The sequence below is a fragment of the Natrix helvetica genome, assembly GCF_964273705.1.
Source record: "Natrix helvetica genome assembly, chromosome: 1".
Lineage (NCBI taxonomy): Eukaryota > Metazoa > Chordata > Lepidosauria > Squamata > Natricidae > Natrix > Natrix helvetica.
In genome coordinates this window covers 339,775,608-339,797,861 of record NC_138548.1, presented here as the reverse complement: position 1 = coordinate 339,797,861, position 22,254 = coordinate 339,775,608, and the positions used below count along the sequence as shown (strand labels likewise).

The window sequence follows — 22,254 nt, the reverse complement described above, 5'->3', positions numbered from 1 at the left end:
CACTCCGTCTTGGAAGGGTTGAGTTTGAGTCTGTTGTCCCCCATCCAGATCCGCACGGCTTCCAGACACCGGGACATCACCTCGACGGCTTCGTTGGGGTGGTTCGGGGTAGAGATGTATAACTGAGTGTCATCTGCATACAGATGGCACTCAACCCCGAATCCTCGAATGATTTCGCCCAGCGGTTTCATGTATGTGTTGAACAGGAGAGGTGAGAGGACCGACCCCTGCGGCACCCCACACGTGAGCGGCCTCAGGGTCGACCTCTGCTCCCCGTTAACACACATTGCGTCCGACCGGAGAGGAAGGAGGAGAACCACCGCAACACGGTGCCCCCCACCCCCATCCCCTCCAGCCGGCGCAATAAGATACCATGGTCGATCGTATCAAAAGCCGCTGAGAGATCTAATAGGACTAGGATGGAGGAGCAACCCCCATCTTTCGCCCTCCAGAGATCATCCACCAACGCGACCAAAGCCGTCTCAGTGCTGGGCCCGGACCGGAAACCGGACTGGAGCGGGTCTAGATAGACAGTTTCCTCCAGGTGCCGAGGGAACTGTTGCGCCACCACACTCTCAACAACCTTCGCTAAAAAGGGAAGGTTGGAGACTGGACGATAATTGCCTAACTCTACTGGGTCCAGGGAAGGCCTCTTAAGTAGGGGCCTCACCACCGCCTCTTTCAAGACGGCTGGTAGGAACCCCTCCCTCAGCGAGGCGTTCACTAGTCCCAGGAGCCAGTCTCGTGTAACCTCCCAGGCTGCCAGTACAAGCCAGGAGGGACACGGGTCCAATAAACATGTGGTGGCCCGCAGTCGCCCGCGTAACCTGTCCATATCCTCGGCGGCAACAGAGTCAAACTCCTCCTAGCATGGTACCTCAAGACTCTTCACCGGTGTCTCCCCGAGATCACTCAAGGAGACCCACTCGCTCCGGATCCGATCGATTTTATCCTGCAGATATTCCCCAAATTCCTCTGCCCTACCCTGCAAAGGGGCTTCCCGCAGCCTCTGTGAAAGGAGGGAGCGGGTCACCCGAAACAGGGCGGCAGGGCAGTTTTTTGCGGACGCAATAAGAGTGGCATAGTATCGACGTTTAGCCACCCTTAGTGCCACAAGGTAGGTCCGTAAATGGGCTCTTACCTGTGTTCGGTCGGATTCGGCGCAAGAGGATCTCCATCTGCTCTCTAGGCGTCTCTTGTGGCGCTTCATCACCCTCAGCTCCTCGGTAAACCAAGGGGCCAGGGTGGTTCGCTGCCACCGGAGAGGCCGCAAGGCCGCAACCCGGTCCAAGGCCCCGGCCGCCGCACTATTCCATGCGACCGCCAGGTCCTCCATCCGGGCGCGGGTGAGGGTTACAGGCAGTGGCCCAAGCTCCGTCTGGAACCTATCAGGTTCCATCAGTCGCCTGGGGCGGAACCATCTAAGATCTTCTGGTTCCGCCTCCCCGCAATGGGGGGTAGCGGAAGGGAAGTCGAGACGGAGAAGCGAGTGATCTGACCATGACAGGGGAGTAATAACCAATTCCCCTATTCCCAGATCACTCTTCCACCGACCAGAGATAAAAACAAGGTCCAGCGTGTGGCCTCCCTCGTGTGTGGGGCCCTGAATTATTTGGGTCAGGTCCAGGGCTGTCATGGAAGCCATGAACTCCCGAGCTACCTCGGATGATTCACCCGTCGATGGCAGGTTGAAGTCCCCCATAACTAATAGTCTGGGGGTCTCAACCGCCATCTCCGCAATCACCTCGAGGAGCTCTGGCAGGGCCGCTGATGCATAGCGAGGAGCCAAGTATGCAATCAGCAGGCCCGACTGACTCCCTGGGCCCCATCTCACACCTAGAGTCTCACACCCGGATATCTGAGGTACGGTGAATTCTCTCGGTGCCAGGCCTTCCCGTATAATGACCGTTACCCCGCCACCCTTACCCCGGGCACGAGGTTGATGGAATACACGGTATCCTGGTGGGCAAATATCCACGAGGGGTAAGCCCCCCTCGTGGCCCAACCAGGTTTCCGTGATCCCTGCAAGGTCCGGCTCCCCCTCAGAAACCAGATCGTAAATGAGGGGGGCCTTATTAACCACGGACCTTGCGTTACACAGCATCAGCCTCATGCCCTGGTTCTGTAAACCCTGACCACCTAGAATGCAAGGGTTGGTACAAACGACCGGGCGTATCCAGCGCCCACGGTCTCCCAACCGGCTACAAGATCTTCTTCTGTCCTCGCATCCACCCCTTCCTACGACCGTTGGAATATAGGAACCCTCTAACGGAACGACGTTCTCATTCCCCTCCCCCACTCCGCTCTCTTCCCCCCTAGTCCCACCTGTTCGCCTGGCCCTGCCCCCATTCCTGGTGTGGCTGCCCCCTCCCCCCACCCTGGATCCCCCTAATGGCTAGATGATAGAAATAGGAAATAAGAATCTAAAAAACATAGATTGTATTGTAGAAGAAGTAGGAATTAGTGATAAGAAGGTAGGAAATGTAGGATTTACAGAAGTAGAAAAAGATATTTATTCGTAGAAAAGCAATAAAGACTGTCTGATACAAATAGCCAAACATAGACTGATAAACAAAACAGTAAGAAGTAATAGGATGGGAAGTGGGAAAATGTATAGAGATGGATTGAGAGGGGGAAAAAATGTTTGTAAAAATTCAACAATAAACATCTGCTGTAAAAAGGAACAGGAAGTTCCAATGTTACTTGTAAGTGTTGTGTATGTATTTGTCAATGTGTATAACTGTTTATAATAAACATAATTAAAAAAAAAGACCTAGCATGATTTTTCATGCTGCTCATAATATAAGCAATACCCCCCAAAATAAGTCCAAAGTCAGAGTGTCGTCAGGGAGGGTGGGGCAGTGGGCATTCAATTTTTTTCAATTTATTTGTGCTTCTAGACCGCCCCCTCTCCCAGAAGGGACTCGGGGCGGTGTACAGTCCATAGAGAATATCACAAAAATACAATAAAAAATTAAATATGTACAGTTTGGAGGAGGTTAAAATGCAATTAAAAGAACTGTACTGTAATGGCATGGCCATTATAGGAGGTGGCAAGCACTTGCGCGGGGCCAGATGGTGTCTGGAAGCAAGTGCAGCCTGGGCGGGGGCAGGGGGTGGCATGTGATCCGTCCCACCATCTGTCTTTGCTTGGGCGGAGTGTGCAGTGGAGCTGGAGGACCAGGCTGGACAGTGGGGGCCGAGAATGCAGGGGCTACACCCTGGCGACACCCCCAGCCCACCACTTGCCTCGCCTCATAGCAGTGGCACGGCTAGGGGGAGAGAGGTACATGATCTGGCCTATCAAATGCGCCGTGTGGACCCTTTGCCACTCCGTCCGTCTTTGTTTGCCAGCGTCTGCGGGCCAAATCACATGCCTTCCCTACCCACCTCCACACCTCTAGCTGCTGCTGATGCCTGCGCGAGGCCAGTGAAGCCAAGTGGCGGGTTGTTCCTGCCTGGCGTGGGGCGGGTCAGGCGGGATGTACGACCTCCAAAGTGCCCTACCACCGCTAGCCTGCCAGAGCGCCTATGCCAGCAGCCACTGGTGCAGCTACACTGCCTTATTCACTACTCACTACCACCTTTGGGCTCCTGAGTCAAAAAGTCACCACATCCTGTATGTGAAAAAAAATAAGACGCCCCAAAAATTTAGCCTGATTGCTTACTTCGGGGCCTAAGAGAATGTTAGACTGGCTCTTATTTTGGGGTAAACACGGCAATTAGCGAAAGAGTTTTCTTTTTAAAATACTAGTCTTTAAAAAAAATTCCTAAAAAGAATCTCCAACCAAAAGCAGAGGGCAAAATGGCAGAAGACACTACATGTAGTTCTCGACTAATAACAGTTTTTAGTTTTTAGTGACTGTTCGAAATGACACAGCAGCGAAAAAAGTGACATGGCCATTTTTCACACTTATGACTGTACTCCCTCTACATCCTCTGATTTCCTGAGGGAAATGGGAAAAAAACAATTCTAGTAAATGAATATTCTTCTCATACCTGAGTTGGAGGTTCAATCCTAGTTTCTGTTCCCCCAAAACAAAGAGTCCACTTCCTCCTATTCTTCCCTGTGAGGGAGACAGAATTTCAAAAAGAATAATTATTAGTAAGATGGGAGGAGTTACGCTATAGAGAAGACGACACAGACAAGATGAGAAAGTTAGGATTCATCAAAGGAGTGGAAGGACCTTATATTACCTCCTGAGGTCTCCTGATTTGGATCTCCCTGAGAGATCCCCCTGAAAGACAGTTCTTGAGGGAGATTTGACGGATGCCTCTTTCTCTCAGGATCTCTGATCTCCATTGCGAAGGACTTGAAACAGGAGAAAAGAATGAATGGACGTCACAAATCATGAAGTGGTTTCTTTCCCAGTGAACCCCACTGCAAATCACTCGGTGTCAATCAATTAGGCTGGGAAGTAAGAAAGAAATTGCTGTGCAAAATCTTTCTTCTAGAATGGATAAGGGAACTATACAAAGATTAGTGAAGCATCTCCACATAGTGTGAATGCCAGGAAATAAATCTTTCATAAAACGATGTATCCTTCTACTTAACACTGATAAACTACCAAACATATATAAAGGAATTTCAAATACGTGTCTGAAATGTAAATGTAAAAAAGGAAGTTTTTACCAACTCTGCTGGACTTGTGACAAAGGAAAGAAATACCGGGGTAAGATGTATATTTCACCTGCAACTCAACCTGCTCCTTCTCCTCCTCCTTCGCCTGGCTCAGGAGGAAGCCTTCCACCAGGGCCACCGCCTGGGAGCTGGTCTCTGCTCCACACTCCCGCACCCAGCTCTCCATCTGCAGGGGCAGAAGGGCCAGGAACTGCTCCAGAACAACCAGGTCCAGCATCTGCGCTTTTGTGTGCTTTTCTGGTCTCAACCATCGACTACAAAAGAAGTGGAGTCGGCTGCAAAGTCCTCGGGGACCCTCATCCTCCTGATATTGGACGCTCCTGAAGTTCCAGGCCTGAACTTGTGAAACGATGGTTCCTTCTTCCAGCATCTTCTGCCTAGTTCTTGCCCAGATCTCCCCACGGATTCCAGACTGAGCACCGGAAGGGCCTTTTCCACTTCCCTCACTTGCTAAAGGAAGGCCAGCCATTCTCTCTCTGCCCTGTAACACAATTCAGAATTAGTGCAAGGAAAGTTGTGTATCTTCAAATGCTTTTTTCATTTCTTGAGAGAAATATCCATCTGGTTCAGTTCCAATGCTGGGAATAAAATGGAGGCTGGAGGCTGATTGGAAAGAAAGCAGAACCACCAACCACATGCCATTCTGGGACGGCTGACAAAATGGAGTTCAGTGGGTGGATTTTATACCTTCTGGATTCCTATGGGGTCATGTAGGGCTCATGGGTGGCACTCTATAGGCAAAAGGGGAAATGCAAATCCTAGGTGTTTGTCTGAAAAAAATACAATTTTTTCTAACGTCCACGAGTACAAGTTCTGGGAACAGATTCTCTTTCCATTCACATACATTGAATTTTTCTTTTTAAGATCAGAGCAGGACTGGGGCATTACAGAAGGCACTTGTGTTGCTGTCATATGACCATGCATGGTGGGCATTTCTAAGCTGGAGAACTTTTATAAAAAGTCTCCCATCTTTGTGATCTGGATTCTAATCATCTTCTACATTTTATTCTTTCCTTTGGGGACTTCTGCAAAATCTCCAAATGGCTATACGTTATGAAACGTTATGAAAAACTGGGGCAAAGAGAGGACCTTGTCAAGATTGAGACCACTGCTCTAAAACACGAAACCACATCCTGTGTTATGCCATTCATATATCAAGGCAAAGCCCAACTTTGTCAAGCTTTGACTTAATTGTGTTGCTTATCTGAAGTTTCTGCCTGATCCAGTCTTTCTGAATGGATTACCAAATCTGCATTTCTAAAAGCTGCCCCCCTCAGTTTCCCCGTGGGGCAGGGAGACTGAGGCTGCCTTCTGCCTCCCTTAAGAGCATGTTTCTCCATCTCTCCCTTAGGATAAATATAATATTCTGCTTCTTTTTAATATTCCCCCGAATTGTTCATTCTCCAGGGGATGAGGGTTGGGGGGTGGGCTTCCCACACATTCTTAGCAATGTTCAGCTAGCCTTGGGAATACCTAAAGTCCTCTTAGCCAAAGAAATAAGGTTGTCTCTAAAGAAGATGAACAAATGACCTCCATTTTCTGATTCTCTTACAGAATATATTCAAACAGCCAGAAAGTTGTGGATTGGACCATTCATCAACACTCATCCTCACATATTGAGAAGTATTTACTCAGCTGGTAAAGTGATGACTTCCATCAAGAAGATTGAGTGTATTTGGCATTTTGGATCATTTCAATTTCTTTTTACTCACAAGGAGAGACTTGCTTTTTAAAAGTGTAGATCAAAGCATGAAACTTCAGTTCACATCAAATGAAATGCCAGCATAATCTTCTGCTTCTCTTCCTTGCAAATATATTTCTTATTTCCTGCTTGAGATTTGCCATGCAAGCTCTCCCCCTACACAGGAGCTTTCACCAGGAAAGGGGGTGGGAAGGACTCTCTCCAGGTCCCCCCCCCCACTTTCATTTCTGAGGATTTGGATTTATTCCCGAGGACAGCATGCATGCTCTCTGCTTTCTCCCCATGCCTGTTACAATCATGGAAAGGGGCGGTTAGACGGGAGGGAAACACACACACACACAAACACACACTTACCTTTTCTACCTCTGGAAATTTAAGATTTTCTTTCTCCCTTTCTAAACTCCTGCGCAGCACACGTGGTTAAAGAGAGAGAGTCTCTAGTATCCTAGAAAGGCAAAAACTGAATGACGTTCCTGCCTTCCCAACTTGTAACCAGGGCTCAAAGCTGAAGTGCCCCCACTGGTGGATTTTCTGTGCACGGAAGGTGCTCATGCAAAGAGCGGAGAAATGGTGCATTTCCCATGGGGTGGGGGCTGGTGGGGCTCCTTGATTGGGAAGATTTTGGCAATGTTATACTTCAGTAAAGAGAATTGTATTTAAAGTACTGGTACTAGTCGGAAACATTTTCCTAACAAGAATCTCATTTAAATCTGTTCCTGAGGAAGAAAGGAATAAATCAACCGAAACAAGAAGGAAAAAGGAAAGATGACTGTACAATGTACCCCAGCTTGACTTTCCCGAAAGAAAGAGAGAATACAAATCTAATAAATTTCCTTCTCTTGCGTGAGTTGGAACTTTGGCCACTTTTTCAACTCTACCATATGGATGAGTCAACTTCTTCCTACCCTTCCTTGTTAGGGAGACTTAGCAACAAAAATATTGGGCTCAATCCAGGATTTCCTATAATATGTACATCATCCGATTTCTTGTGGGAAAGGGAGATACAAATCTGGTCAGTGAATGTCCTTTTCAATGCTTTTTCAAGTATAGCAATATTTATCTAGCCAGGGGAATAGGGGAACAAGCCCTTAAGACCTCAACCACACTCATCCCCATTGAAGTATTTTCTGAGATGGTAAATGGATGACTTCCACCTGGAATGTTCAGTGTATTTGGTATTTAACTGTAGGAAGAAATGTCCTTCTGGGTTCGGCTCCAAGTGGGGAAAAAGACACTGGAGACATGGCGGCTGCTTGGAAAGATGGTTTTAATGGTGGACAGGACCGCATGGCTTGAGTCCTAAACAGAAAAGGTGATCACATGCTTCAATGTTGGTGGAGAAGAAGAGAAGGGAAGAGAAGGGTTGAAGAAGGGCTTGCAGGGATTTTTATAATCTGTTCGGCCCCACCTATCTGTTTCCTGTTCCTGTGTAAGAAATGTATTCTGATTGGCTGTCAGACTCACATGGGCCCATGCAAGGGCAACCCTCTAGGCTGCTGAGTTTTGAATCCAGGTTTGATTGAGTTCAGATGCCATGTGGTCAGTTGAGTAAAGGCTTATATTATCATGCCTTCATTGTCACTGCCAGAACTCTACACCCATCCCCCTGGAGCTGAACTCTTTATTATGTAAAGTGGACTAGCTTGGCCTTCTTAATGGCCCATTGACAAAGTGGGGATGGGCAGGAAGCTGCAGGAATTTACTCTGTGTTTAAAATGTGTTTCTCCCTTTTTCACATCCAGGAAAATATAATATTCTGCCTTATCAATATTTCCTAGGATATTTCATTTTTCTGGGAGAGGGCTAGGTGATAACTTCCTACAATCCCTCCTTTTTTTTTTCAAAACATGTGAGTGGAACGCACATGTTTTTGACAAAAGATAAAAATTGGTCAGATCAGGGAGGCTTAATTTTTTCTGATGGAAAGGCATTGAGAGACAGCAGAAGGATCACTTCAGTGGCTCCCAGAGAGCTTTCAACCATGAGGGTCTTAGCAACCAGGGCACAATTTCTGGAAAGAAATTTACAATATCCAATTTACCATGCCAATTAATATCAGATATCACTTTCTGTGAGCTTCCAGATTACAAGCAAGCAGAAGTCCCAAAAAAAACCTTCACAGCCATGGTTCTGCCTTTTAAAGAAGTACAGGCTGCCCATTTCCAAGGGATTTCTTTAACCTGCCCTAGCTCCTATTTTAGTGAGGCCAAATTGAGTTTACACAGAATGAGCCCAGGGACTCCTATCAGAGACCACCAGTGCAACATGTCCTGCTTTACTGGGCAACTGGGCAGCATCATTTTATTTTATTTTTGAGTCAGTCGGGGTTTGAGTTTTGAAGATCCTTTCTGCTACTCTTCAAGTGGGGGAATTGCCTGAGGGGAACTGACCCTCCCCCATGGGATTAAAAGGGAGATATCACTGTTTAGGCTTTTGTGCAAAGGCAAAAATCAACCTAGGAAAAGCTTTGTGGAGTTGGGTCAAGGAGATAGTTTCAATCTAGTTCTGAATGGAGCCCCTCTCTCTCTCCCTCTCTCTCTCTCTCTTGTGTGTGTGTGTGTGTGTGTGTGTGTGGCTGCTTCTACAATACAGAAAATACAGACATTTTGGACAAAATTTCCCTCCCACCAGCCAGAAATCTAAGGTGTTCAGAACTTGCTGTGCTAGCCATTCTCAAATACAATTCTTACATGAATACATTAAACTGATTACAATATAAATGAGACAGGAAAGAAGACCTTACAATTTCTGTGAAGGAGGCAAAGAAACAAAACTTTACAATCAGTTTCCACCCTCCCCCATAGTCTTTACAGCTGTCTTCTGGGGATAGAAGAGAGTCTTTTGGTCTTTACTTCTTCATCTCCTTCAGGGTTCTTTCATGTCTGCTAGGGTGGCATGCTTGGTTTGGTGGTAAGGCTGGTAAGAGTGGTCAGTCAGTCTTGGTAGTCTGTCCCAGGCTTGGCTAAGTTTTTTTTCCTCATGTCAGGTTTTATCAGCACGCAATCACCAGCAGCAAATTTGAGAGTTATAGTTTGAGCTAGCAGTCCTTTGTTTCTGAGGTAAAAAAAAAGGGGAGAGGCCAAGAATACAGTTCTTTACAGACATATCTTTAGTCTCATGTTGTGGAATCTCACCCATTCTGTCCAAGTGTGGAAATCCAAACATTATTTCAGGAGGCAGACGATGTAAATTTCATGGAACATGACATTCCCACTGCCTGTATGATTGAAACACTTTTGCAGTAAGATGAGTAAATTTCCAAGAGGGACAACAACTTGTGTTGCAAACAAACAAACAAATAAAATATCATAGGGTAGAGCACCTTGACTCATAAACATTTAAAAATGCACAGGTGTAAAAGAGGGAGGGAAGAAAAACAGCTTTAAAAAAATTGCAATTAAAAAAAAGGGTACTTTGAGTCAACACTCCAAAATATCAAATTCCATTCAGATGGAAGCAAATTCTCATTAAGTATGTTAAAACATTTACAAATGTAAGCAAAATATCTCAAAATCATTTCTTTTTATAGGTTTAATTAAGCATTTTAAACCTCAAAATTTCCAGAAGAGAAAAAATCAAAATTGTATTCAGAGCAGACAAAGAAATGTAACTGCATAATTTTTATATGCAGATAAAAGATCACAACAGTGAAAGGTAAAAGTGCATGAGCAGATCACCCATTTACTCCAAATTTCTCAGAAGAGAGTGGGGGGGAAAAAAGTGGTTAAAGTGAGGAGAAAAAATTTCAGCCTTTAATGACCCAAAAGGAAGGAGGGAAAGAAGGAGGGGGGGAATGCCCAGAGGCATTCACAGGTATCACTGGGGCGTTTCATACACACACTCATGGTAGAAATGAGCAGACACTCATTCTCCCCGCCTTTCCTGCTTCCCTCCAAAGAATGACCCTGAAGGAAGAGTGGGGGGAGGGGGAAATTCACACAGGCAATCACGTGGATCTCTGGATCCATTCACTTATCACTCCCTGGGGCATCAGGGACACATACTCACATTCATACTGCAATCAGACCTTCATGCTTGCTCATGCCAACCAATCATAATAAGTATTTCAGGAAGCTTTTTTTTCCCCACAAGCCACCAAGCTTCATTTTCTTTTATTAGAGGATCTCACCCTCCCTTCAGGTTTGGAAATGATAACACACATGCATACACACACATACCATTAAACAACCTTGTAACTTACTGTTTCTTTATATGAAAGGGAATCAAACTACATTCATACCAACTTTTACCATCAACATACTCACATTTGCACTGCAATCATTAATTTCACATACAAAAATCCCATTTCATTCTTTCTTCATGCAAGGCAGTTATTACAATTACTTCAGGGAGCTGTACATAAGCCAATGAGCTCCATTTTCTATTATTAAAGGATCTCAACTTCCCTCCAGGTCTGGAAATGATCACACACTAGATTGTTAATGCCTGTCTCTGCCCTGGGGTGTTCGTTTCTAATTTGGACCTGCCAGCTGTGCTGGCTAATTTTTAAAGATCCAAATTCTATCTTGATATCCCAGCACGCGCTGGCATTTTTAAATATCAAGATGTATAGAAACAATGTACAGAGATGTTTGTCCACACATTGTTTGCATTCAGCCAGGGTTCTAGGTTGGCGCTCCCAGCAGACGCTGGCATATTTTTAAAGATCCAAACCCCATCTTGATCTCCCAGCAATTTCTGGCATAGTTTTAAAGACCAAGATGTATGGAGACTTTCATTAACACATCGTTTGCATCTGGGTGAGGCCCTTGATTCATCTGATGGTGGCCAGAAAATCAGCAAATTTGTTGACAAAATCTAAATCAAAACTGCCTTCTGGAGGCCAGGTTTTTACTTTAGGACTAATAAGAGTAGGTTGGTCAGAAAAATGTGCAGAGGGTTTTTACTCAGGTTGAAGGCAAACCTTTAGTAGGAATTTCCTTCATTTCATACATGCACACACAAGGCAACACTCTCCTCCTCCCCCCAAAAGGAAAAAAAATCTATACTCACCTGAAGAGTACAATCTTCTAGGGCTGAAAAACATGAGAACAAGGTTCCCTCCCCCACAGTAAAGGCATTGTTGGAGGATTAGGGGTAAGGGAGGGGCGTGGGGGGGGGGGTAGATAGCTTGCAGGCAGAGTTTGAAAAATAAAACCATCAGTTACTCAGCAGATAAACAGATAAATATTATGGGGATATCACAGATGAGAAATGGGGTCTGGATTCACATGCTCCAGGAAAGAAATGAACAGGTAAAATCATTTAGTCACACAATAAATGCAAGGATGAAACTTTTCTTGCAAACATTTCCTGGGTTGTTACTTTAAGGTATAGGCAAGGAAGGAAGGAAAAAAATTTTTTTACTCTGTTTCTGCTGGCCAGAACAGACACGAAGTAAAGACCCCTCCCAGTTTCAGTTAGTTTTCTAGGCCCAACAAACTGAGCAAAAGGCAATTTCTGCCAGTTTACTCCTTTCTTTCTTTGAACACTTTAAAATTCTTGTCTTTTGGATTGGAGACATCTTAGTTACAATTACCTTGAGGGTGCACAAAGACTTAGACATACACACACACCGACAAAGAGGGAAAAACAAAATCATTCCCACCATGAATTTCAGTTAAAATTGGGGAAGGCACAAATCTTAACAAACAAAAACCACGTGGTTGCATAGAAGACAGAGAAAGAGACAGACAAGAGAAAAAAAAGAAACATTTCAACATTTCCCTTTTCTTTTAAGTACCTTTATGTAGCCAAATTAGTTTTCCTGTGTCATCTTTCAGCAAAGCCCATTTCTCACACAATTTCCTTGCTCTCAGCCAAAATCTTGGCATCTAAGGAAATCTCCAAGGGCAGTTCTGGCCACCCACGAGCTAACGCTTCCCATGGCCCTTTACATGCAGGGCTCACTTTGGCCTAGCCAGGTGCCACCCGCCGTAAGTTTTCGGAAATAAAAAAATTCCGGGAAGGACTTCGATTCCCTCAACGAAGTATTCGGCCCCTTTCCTCGTAGGGAATTCTGCTAAGGTTTTCCAGATCCAAAAAGGTGATCTGGGGAGGACCTCTGCCCCTCTGCAGTTAGTACTAGCACCTCCTTCTCTCTTTACACACAATGGGCCTTTGCTTTTTTTCACAGGACAAAAGCAACAACAACAGCAAAATTCATTCACTTTTCCATCCATTTTCACACACACTCTCCTTTCCCTAACAGAAGGTCCGTGCTCTGGCCTGATCCTAATACTTTCCAGGCTCTCTTGGTAAAACACACAGAGGAACCAGGATCCAGCTGTGATTGGGAGAAAGATTTCATCACTCACACACATGCAAGCATACACACATTTCCATGCTTTGCCATGCTTTAAATTAAATTTTAGAGAATTAAAATTTAGAGGTACTCACCTTCTTTCCAGGCAGCCTTTGAGCTCAAACTCAAAACCCCTTTAAAGCCTAGATCCAAATGGCTAAGGCCAAGATAAAATCCACCCACAGACTCAATGGGGTCTGTACCGGCATGGGAGGCTTACCTGGGCCATATCCATTTGTTAGGCTAGCTTGGAGTCCCTTCGTGGTCGCCAATTGTAGGAAGAAATGTCCTTCTGGGTTCGGCTCCAAGTGGGGAAAAAGACACTGGAGACATGGAGGCTGCTTGGAAAGATGGTTTTAATGGTGGACAGGACCGCATGGCTTGAGTCCTGAACAGAAAAGGTGATCACATGCTTCAATGTTGGTGGAGAAGAAGAGAAGGGAAGAGAAGGATTGAAGAAGGGCTTGCAGGGATTTTTATAATCTGTTCGGCCCCACCTATCTGTTTCCTGTTCCTGTGTAAGAAATGTATTCTGATTGGCTGTCAGACTCACATGGGCCCATGCAAGGGCAACCCTCTAGGCTGCTAAGTTTTGAATCCAGGTTTGATTGAGTTCAGATGCCATGTGGTCAGTTGAGTAAAGGCTTATATTATCATGCCTTCATTGTCACTGCCAGAACTCTACACCCATCCCCCTGGAGCTGAACTCTTTATTATGTAAAGTGGACTAGCTTGGCCTTCTTAATGGCCCATTGACAAAGTGGGGATGGGCAGGAAGCTGCAGGAATTTACTCTGTGTTTAAAATGTGTTTCTCCCTTTTTCACATCCAGGAAAATATAATATTCTGCCTTATCAATGTTTCCTAGGATATTTCATTTTTCTGGGAGAGGGCTAGGTGATAACTTCCTACATAACAAATGAAGAAAATTCAGTCCACATCAAATGAAATGCCAGTCAACTGACTCTTGTTTAGGATGCTCCATTTCTCTTTCTTCCTACATTCAGCCATACAAGTTCGCACAACATGCCCTGAACACAAACAGGTCAACAAAATTGAAAATAACTGATCGTTTGACTCCTGCCTATAGTATGTGTATGTATAGTATCTATTCTTTTGTAGATAAGACCACTATTTCTTACAAACATTGTTGTCCCCAATTTGGATCTGAGGCTGGTGCTGAAGCCAATGATGGACGCCAGACACGAGGTGCAGGTTTTCTGATTGCTTTTTATTGGAGTCCTCCAAGGAAAAGGGTTCCTAGTCAAAAGGCCAAGAACCAAGAACAAAGGATTAAGAAAGCTTTATACCAGGCAGATGGCTGGCTTATAAACTGAGAAAAGAAAGAGAGACCAAGAAAATACTACAACTAAGAGATGAACAAGGACAATTGCATTATGGAAATACGGAAAAAAGGAAAATTATTCAAGATTACTATGCCAAGTTGTATCAACAAGAGAACATAGAAGAGAAAGAAGTGAAACAATATTTACAAAACGCCAAACTCCCCCAAATACCAAATGATACTAGAACTATATTTGAAGATAAAATAACAATGATGGAATTAACTGAGGCCCTTAAAAGACAAAATAATGGGAAGGCCCCGGGACCGGATGGCCTTCCTGTGGAATTCTATAGAACATTAGAAAAATCCTTGGCCGTTCCATTACTAGAAGTCATGAATGAAGTAATGATTGAAAGTAAAATACCTAATTCATGGTTGGAGGCATATATTACATTAATACCCAAAGAGGAGGCAGACCATACGCAAATTAAGAACTATAGACCTATCTCCTTGTTGAACTCAGACTATAAACTATTTGCTTCAATACTGGCAGAGAGACTGAAAAAATACCTAAATGGGTTTATCCATCCGGACCAAAATGGTTTTTTACCAAAGAGGCAAATTAGAGATAATATAAGGACAATTCTAAACACCTTAGAATATTATCAGGTCCACTCTGAGAAGCAAATGGCTTTGATCTTCTTGGATGCGCAGAAAGCCTTTGATAACGTGAATTGGACATTTATGATTCAACAAATGGAACAAATGAACTTTGGTAAGAATTTTATTCAAGCCATACAAACGATATATCACAAGCAAACAGCCAAGATAATGATAAATGGAGAGCTGACGGATCCAATTGAAATTAAAAGAGGTACGAGACAAGGCTGCCCACTGTCACCACTGCTTTTTGTTTTAACATTAGAAGTACTAAATAGAAAGATTAGAGAAGAGGAAGAAATAAAGGGAATGACCATTAAAAAGGAAGAATACAAGTTGCAAGCATTTGCTGACGACTTAGTCTTCATTCTTGAGGAGCCATTTCAATCTGCACCTAAACTGATAGGAGAAATCGAGGCGTATGGAAAAGTTGCAGGTTTAAAAATAAACAAAGACAAAACAAAGATTTTAACAAAAAATATACCCCAAAAACAAAAAGAAGAATTGGCAGAAAACTTGGAAATGCAAATCACAAATAAAGTTAAATATTTGGGGATTCACCTAACGGCCAAATGCAGCACTCTCAAAGAAGATAATTATCTTAAATTGAAGCAACAAATTGTAACAGACTTGGCGAAATGGAAGAACCTTCAATTATCAATGATTGGCAGAATTGCAACAATTAAAATGAATATCTTACCTAGACTGTTATACTTGTTTCAGACTATTCCAATTAAGTTGGGGAAAGGATATTTTGAAGAATTAAATAAAATGGTGTTGAAATTTATATGGCAAGGGAAAAAAGCAAGAATAAAACGTAAATTGTTACAAGATTCCAAATCAAGGGGAGGGTGGGGTCTACCTGATTGGGAGTTATACTATCAGGCAGCTAGTCTGATGTGGATTAAGGAATGGATAATGCTAAGAAATGATAGGCTTTTGAATCTAGAAGGTCATGATTTGCTGTTGGGATGGCATGCATACTTATGGTATAAAGGAACTAAAAAACATGGTTACTTTAGAGACCATTTTATAAGAGAGGCTTTGTTATTAAATTGGCAGAAGGTTAAGAGGTTGCACTACTTGAAAATTCCAGTCTGGATATCAACTATTGAAGCCTTTTCATATCCAATAGTATTTAAAAGGGAAGAAGCAGTTAGATATGCTGAATTATTGAATGCAGAGGGTGAACTTAAATCTATACAAGAATTGAAACAAGAAGGTATTGAACTCAATTGGTACTCATATGTGCAAATACACTCTAGATACAATGAAGATCGAAAAAATGAGGGTTTTTATGATAAACTGACTGAATTAGATAAAATCTTAACAGGTAACGATGAAAAATTAATTAAAAATTTTATGATTATTTATTAGAGGTGAAATTATATGAAGAACAAGTGAAAGGAACTATGTTAGCCTGGGGAAAAAACTTTGGACATGGGATTGATTTAGAAAAATGGCAAAAATTGTGGACTCAAAATTATAAAATGACAATGTCAACTGCATATAAAGAAAATTTGTATAAGATGTTTTATAGGTGGCATTTATCCCCATCGAGAATAGCAAGAATGTCGAAGAATAAGTCTGAAAAATGCTGGAAATGTCAACATACACCGGGCACATACTACCACATGTGGTGGACTTGTCCTGAAGCTAAAAGATACTGGACTAAAATACACATGTGGTTGGAGAAAATGATACATAAACATATAGACCTGAAACCAGAACTTTTTTTTATTGGGAATAATACCAGAAACATACAATAAAGACTTGAAATATTTGATCATAAATGTGTTAACAGCTGCTAGAATTGTATTTGCTAAATACTGGAAAAATGAGAAAGTACCAACAGAGGAGGAAATTGTTCGGAAGATAATGAACTGTGCAGAAATGAGTAAACTTACATTTGAAATTAGAGAATTAGAGGATGAGCAATTTTATAAAGTATGGGACTTGTTTTATCAATGGTTGGATAAAAAAACTTGGAAGTGAATCTTTTCTTTTTCTTTACCCTATCTCATATGTAATAATAATAGAAAGTTATACTTAATGTTTTGAAAAAATCTCTCTCTTTTTTCTTTCTCTTTTTTTTCTCTTTCTATACATATTAAGCCTTTATTATGAAATAGACCATTTACTTATACGAGATAAGAATAATAATGTATTTAATGTATAAGAGTGAGATGATTTAAATTGTTAGGTATGATTGTGGCTGGTGACTATTTTATAATATAAAATGGAATAATGATGATGTAATGAACAATGGATGTGAATATAGATTAAAATATTTAATGACGACATGGATTGACAAATAATAACGGGAAATTAAATTTGGAGTCGAGGATGATTGGAAAATTTAAGATTAATGGAAAATAGAAATGTCTTATATGAAGTAATGAGTTTCTTTTTTTCTTTGACTTAATCTCCACCTTTATTTTTGAGAGAACGGTGATACAATTTTATAAAGACCTATTGCTACCTAGTACATAATTATAGAAATAAAGAAATAAGGGTTGTCATAAAAGAAAGAATACTATGGTAACTTGAACATGCAATGCTCAATGAAATATTTAACTATATTTAATGGATAATTAGTGACCGCATCCTTAATTGTAAAAACCATCGCACAAAAACTTGTAACCAAACGACATGCTTGATGAAAATGTGTTTTTTTTTTTACTTCCCTGCTCTTGTACTTTATGTGTTGTCTTGTCTTTTTAAAGAAAAATAAATAAACATTTATATATAAAAAAAAAAAAAGAAAGCTTTATACATTTTCGCTAAAGGAGAAGGCGGGACAAGGTGAAATAATAAAAAATATCCTCTAAAAAACATTTTAGCAATGATTCTACAATTTGTTCTATTGGTCTATAGGTGTCCCATTCCTAAGCCTTGGCTAATGAATGCTCCAGGGGTTATCTAAGAGACATTTCATTTGCTGCTGGCCATCTCTATTCCTAACTTTTAGCTGAGGTCTGCAAGTTGTCTAATTCTTGTTACTTTTATCAACTTTCTAACTACCCATAATTGCTACAGCTTTACACATGCATATTTCCTGTTGATAAGCATTCTTTGTGGTTGCCAGACACACACACACACACAAAATTACAGTCTTCCTGATTTACTTTCAAGTGTGTGCCATGACCTGGAGGAGAATGATTATCTAGACCCGCTCCAGTCCGGCTTCCGACCCGGGCAGAGCACAGAGACGGCCTTGGTCGCGTTGGTTGATGATCTCTGGAGGGCCAGGGATAGGGGTTGTTCCTCTATCCTGGTCCTATTAGATCTCTCAGCGGCTTTTGATACCATCGACCATGGTATCCTCCTGCACCGGCTGGAGGGGCTGGGGGTAAGGGGCACCGTTCTACGGTGGTTCTGCTCCTACCTCTCCGACCGGACGCAGCGTGTGTTGGCAGGGGAGCAGAGGTCGTCCCTGAGGCCTCTCATTTGTGGGGTGCCACAGGGGTCAGTCCTCTCGCCTCTCCTGTTCAACACATATATGAAACCGCTGGGTGAGATCATCCGTGGCTTTGGGGTGGGATATCATCTGTACGCTGATGATACACTGCTGTACATCTCCACCCCGAACCACCCCAATGAGGTTGTTGAAATGATGTCCCGGTGTTTGGAAGCCGTACGGGTCTGGATGGGTGACAACCGACTCAAACTCAACCCCTCCAAGACGGAGTGGCTGTGGCTTCCGACCCCCCGGTTCAACCAGCTAATTCCAACACTGGCCATTGGGGGCGAGCAACTAGCCCCCATGGAACGGGCGCGCAATTTGGGCGTCCTCCTGGATGCCCGGCTGTCCATGGATGACCATGTGGTAGCCGTGGCGAGGGGGGCGTTCCACCAGGTTCGCCTGGTGCGCCAATTGCGCCCCCTATTGGACCGGGATGCCCTTCGCACAGTCACTCACGCGCTGGTGACGTCCCGCCTAGACTACTGTAATGCTCTCTACATAACTTCCATAACTTCGTAACGCTCCTGATGGGTTTTTTAATTTGGTAATTTTATTAGGGGATTTTAAATTGTATTTTTAACTGTCTTTCACTTAAGTCCATCCTCCTCCATGCACATATGTATATGTCTCTGTTCTCTTGTATATATGTTTGTCTTATGTGTATTTTTTATCTGTTTGATTGTACGCTGCCCCGAGTCCTTCGGGAGAGGGTTGCGGCTAATCAAATAAAATTATTATTATTATTATTATTATTATTATTATTATTATTATTATTATTATTATTATTATTATTATTATTATTATTATTATTATTATTATTATGGGGCTTCCCTTGAGATGCACTCGAAGACTGCAGCTGGTCCAGAATGCGGCCGCGCGGGTGATTATGGGGAGTACGAGATACTCCCATATAACACCTCTCCTGCGCGAGCTGCACTGACTTACTGTGGTCTATCGGGTGCGTTTCAAGGTATTGATTACCATCTTCAAAGCGCTCAATGGCACAGGACCTAGCTACATGCGGGATCGCATCCTGCCCCATACATCCCTACGACCAATTCGCTCTCACAGAGAGGGACTTCTCCGGGTGCCGTCCACTAAGCAGTGCCAGAGGGCGGCGCCCAGGAGTAGGGCCTTCTCTGTGATGGGCCCAGCCCTCTGGAATGACCTCCCCCCAGATATTAGGATTACCACCGACCTCCGCTCCTTCCGTTCAAAACTCAAGACCCACCTTTTTCAATTAGCAGGCCTGGCTCAACCATAGTTCCATTTTATTCCCCCTGGCAATTTTTAAACTTATAATCTCCATTGGGGTTTTAATTTAACTTATTTTAATATTTCTATGTTATTATAATATTGTATTGTGTTTTATACCTCCTCTCTACAATGTGTACAATGTGTAATTTTTATAATATGTGTTTTATTTATTGTACGTCGCCCCGAGTCCCTTTGTGGAGACGGAGTGGCTAACAAATTTAATAAAATAAAATAAATAGATAAATAAATAAAGCTTGCTTTAGCAGCCAGCCCATCAACATGTTTGCTGTTATTGCTCCTGATTTCTCTTATGTAGTAAAGCTGTGCGCACTCTGACAAAATATGGCCCCTTTTTAGCCCGGATGATATCTATCCTTCTGTCCAACTTGGATTTGGGGCGGTGAAGGACACGATAGATGCAATGGTGGTGACGGGGATGGACCGGCTCAGGTCTCTCTCCGTTTGGTGCTGCAGAGGACGGCAAACCATGGGCCCTGATCCTTCATCAGAGCCTACACAAATCATTCTAAAATGTGGTATGAGGTATCTCTTCTCTAAACTGCCGGTTTTCAAATTTGCAAGCTATTTATATGAAGTTTTTTATCCTTTTCTATGAAGCCTGGCTTTTCTTCACATAAGGACAGTATGGAGATTCTGGGTTGACTACAGGACCTCAAGGTCCATCCAGTGGTGAAATTCAATTTTTAAACTACCGTTTCTGTGGACGTTGCTTGGAGGGCGTGGCAGAAGGATACTGCAAAATGCCCATTCCCACCCCACTCTGGGACCAGACAGAGATGGTATTTGCCGGTTCTCCGAACTACTCGAAATTTCCGCTACCAGTTCTCCAGAACCTGTCAGAATCTGCTGAATTTCACCCCCCGGGTCCTTCCCATCTCTCTTACTAAGAGTTCTGTAAATTCCTCCCCCATCTCCCTCTGGGAGCCTGGCTGGAGACTCTTAAGCTAATTACTGTAGTGGCAGGAGGTTTTTTTTTTTTTTTTAAGTAACTGCAATCTGAGTGTTCTGTAAATTACCTCCACATCCCATCTGGGCAGGTGTCTGAAGAGCTTGAGCTGATGAGCAGCAAGTGGATTTTTTAAAAAACTGCAAATGGAGAGCTCTGTGAGGCTGATTGGAGGCAATTTAGTTCCTCCTTCAGCTGCACCGGAATCAGCTGATCGGTGGCAGGAAGTCAGATCTTCATTCATTTAACAAGCCATTTGAGTCAATTAATGAATTTGATTTTAAGAATTTGTAAAATTGAATCTGATTCATTTGACATTTTTTGAGGGCAGGCTCCATTAGTTTCGTACCTCAAGGAATATTTGTATTTCTATTTGTCCAGTTTCACCCATCCTGCTCCTTTAATAAAACCTCCAGATCTACTCACATGGTCTCTTTTATTGGAGGATAGTTGGATTTAGCTGTATGTCAAGCTGCACGCAGAGTAAAGTGTAATGAGGACAGAACAGACCTTATAAGATTCTAGGAAACTTTCATCTTTGAGAGGGATGTATGCATGATTCAGAATTTAGGGTTTCTCCTACACTCCCTGGGTGGTCTTGCTCACCACTTTTTAGCTAATTGCAACGTGGTTCTTATCAGAACTTAGGCTGCATAAACGTGAAGAGGAAATCTGTCAGAAGCTACCATATTGAAATCAAATCTGATATTTTTTAATTTTTATTTGGTGTGCCTTGGAACAGGGGTAGTCTTATACAGTGAGTATAGCCCAAACCCTATATTTTAACAGGAAAAGTAGAGGGTCGTCTTATACACAGGAAAATAGTGTAATTGCAACGTGGTTCTTATCAGAACTTGGGGTGCATAAAGGTGAAGAGGAAATTCATCAGAAGTGACTCCTCTGTGTTCAGGGAGGGAGGTGACACAAACCTAGGAGACATAAAACAAGACAGCAGGACAAAAGAAAACTGGGGAAGAACAACAAGGGGCAGAAAAGTTTTTAAACCTTGGTTGAAACCCGAATAAACTTCTCAATATAAGTGCAACTTTCAACTATTAAATTTCCTTGGTTGTTATATAATTATATTAGTCCTCCTGTTAAATGGAAAAAGGTTTCCTCTGCGGGTTCAGATTTCCCGGCTGGGAGAATGAATTTAGGATCGAAGCACGCTGCATTTGAAAGCAAGTTGTCTTTATTATTTCAGGAAAGCAAGACCGACAGGGATGTGGATCAGCGTTCCTGGGTGAGCTGACCCCGACATACAGAAAGTGTACATTTTTTTATACCATTTTCCTCTTTGAAGCCTTTTGTTTTCTTTGTACTATTGTTTTATCCAGTTTTTTGTGTGCCTTTGCTAATGGTTCTAATCTTGTCCTGAGTTTTGTCATTCCTCTGCCCTAAAGTGCTTCCCATGGGACAGGGATGAGCCCTAGTGTCTTCTACTGTATTTTCTATTTTTCCATCTTCGCCCCCGAGCTAATCAGTCTTTGTTGTCACTCTGACCTTCTCCTTCTCTTAAAGGTAGCTTCTTCCTGCACTTCCTAGGTCTTTTGTATTATTTGTACTCTGCAGCTATTTCTAATTGTCCTGATATCCTGGTAATTATTCTCAGGATGTTTCTTTTAGAATGTATGCTGGCTTTGTTATTCTAGTGACTTCTAGTTTGGCTATAGGCTGTACTGGTCTTCCTAATACAACACTGTCTTGGTGAAGTTCTCTTCCCACACTCCCTTGGACTATCTTGTGATCTCCTTGTTTCTCTTATCCACTTTCTATCTTGTCTTCCCTTGCATCTCCTTCATTCATCCATGCTACGCAGAATTTTCTTCTTATTTTAGGTAATTGTTATGTCTTGTGACAGGTCTTATCCCTTCTGGATTACCTCTATGACCCACAAATGCCTTTGAAGAGGCAAGAAAGAACCTGGACCAGCATGAGAAATGATACTGGGATTCATCAAGCCACAGATCAT

At 42.9% G+C, this 22,254-nt stretch overlaps 1 protein-coding gene across 4 annotated transcripts in view; it reads right to left on the bottom strand.

The window, feature by feature from the left end:
* The window catches only part of LOC309383410 (uncharacterized protein), a 47,305-nt gene extending 26,331 nt beyond the window's left edge, over positions 1–20,974 (bottom strand). The window contains exons 1-5 of one of the 4 annotated variants that reach the window (XM_081935930.1): positions 20,353–20,974; positions 13,790–13,907; positions 4,692–5,123; positions 4,198–4,312; positions 4,000–4,067 (exon numbers count right to left, since the gene is read on the bottom strand). In XM_081935930.1, the coding sequence (XP_081792056.1) occupies positions 4,000–4,067; positions 4,198–4,312; positions 4,692–5,123; positions 13,790–13,907; positions 20,353–20,360 (741 nt within the window). In that variant the 5' untranslated portion in view covers positions 20,361–20,974. Of the gene's footprint in view, positions 1–3,999; positions 4,068–4,197; positions 4,313–4,691; positions 5,124–6,698; positions 6,834–13,789; positions 13,908–20,352 lie in introns of those variants that run through there. The other 3 variants (XM_081935931.1, XM_081935932.1, XM_081935933.1) reach the window with 3 other exon arrangements.
* Between the last annotated feature and the right edge of the window lie 1,280 nt (positions 20,975–22,254).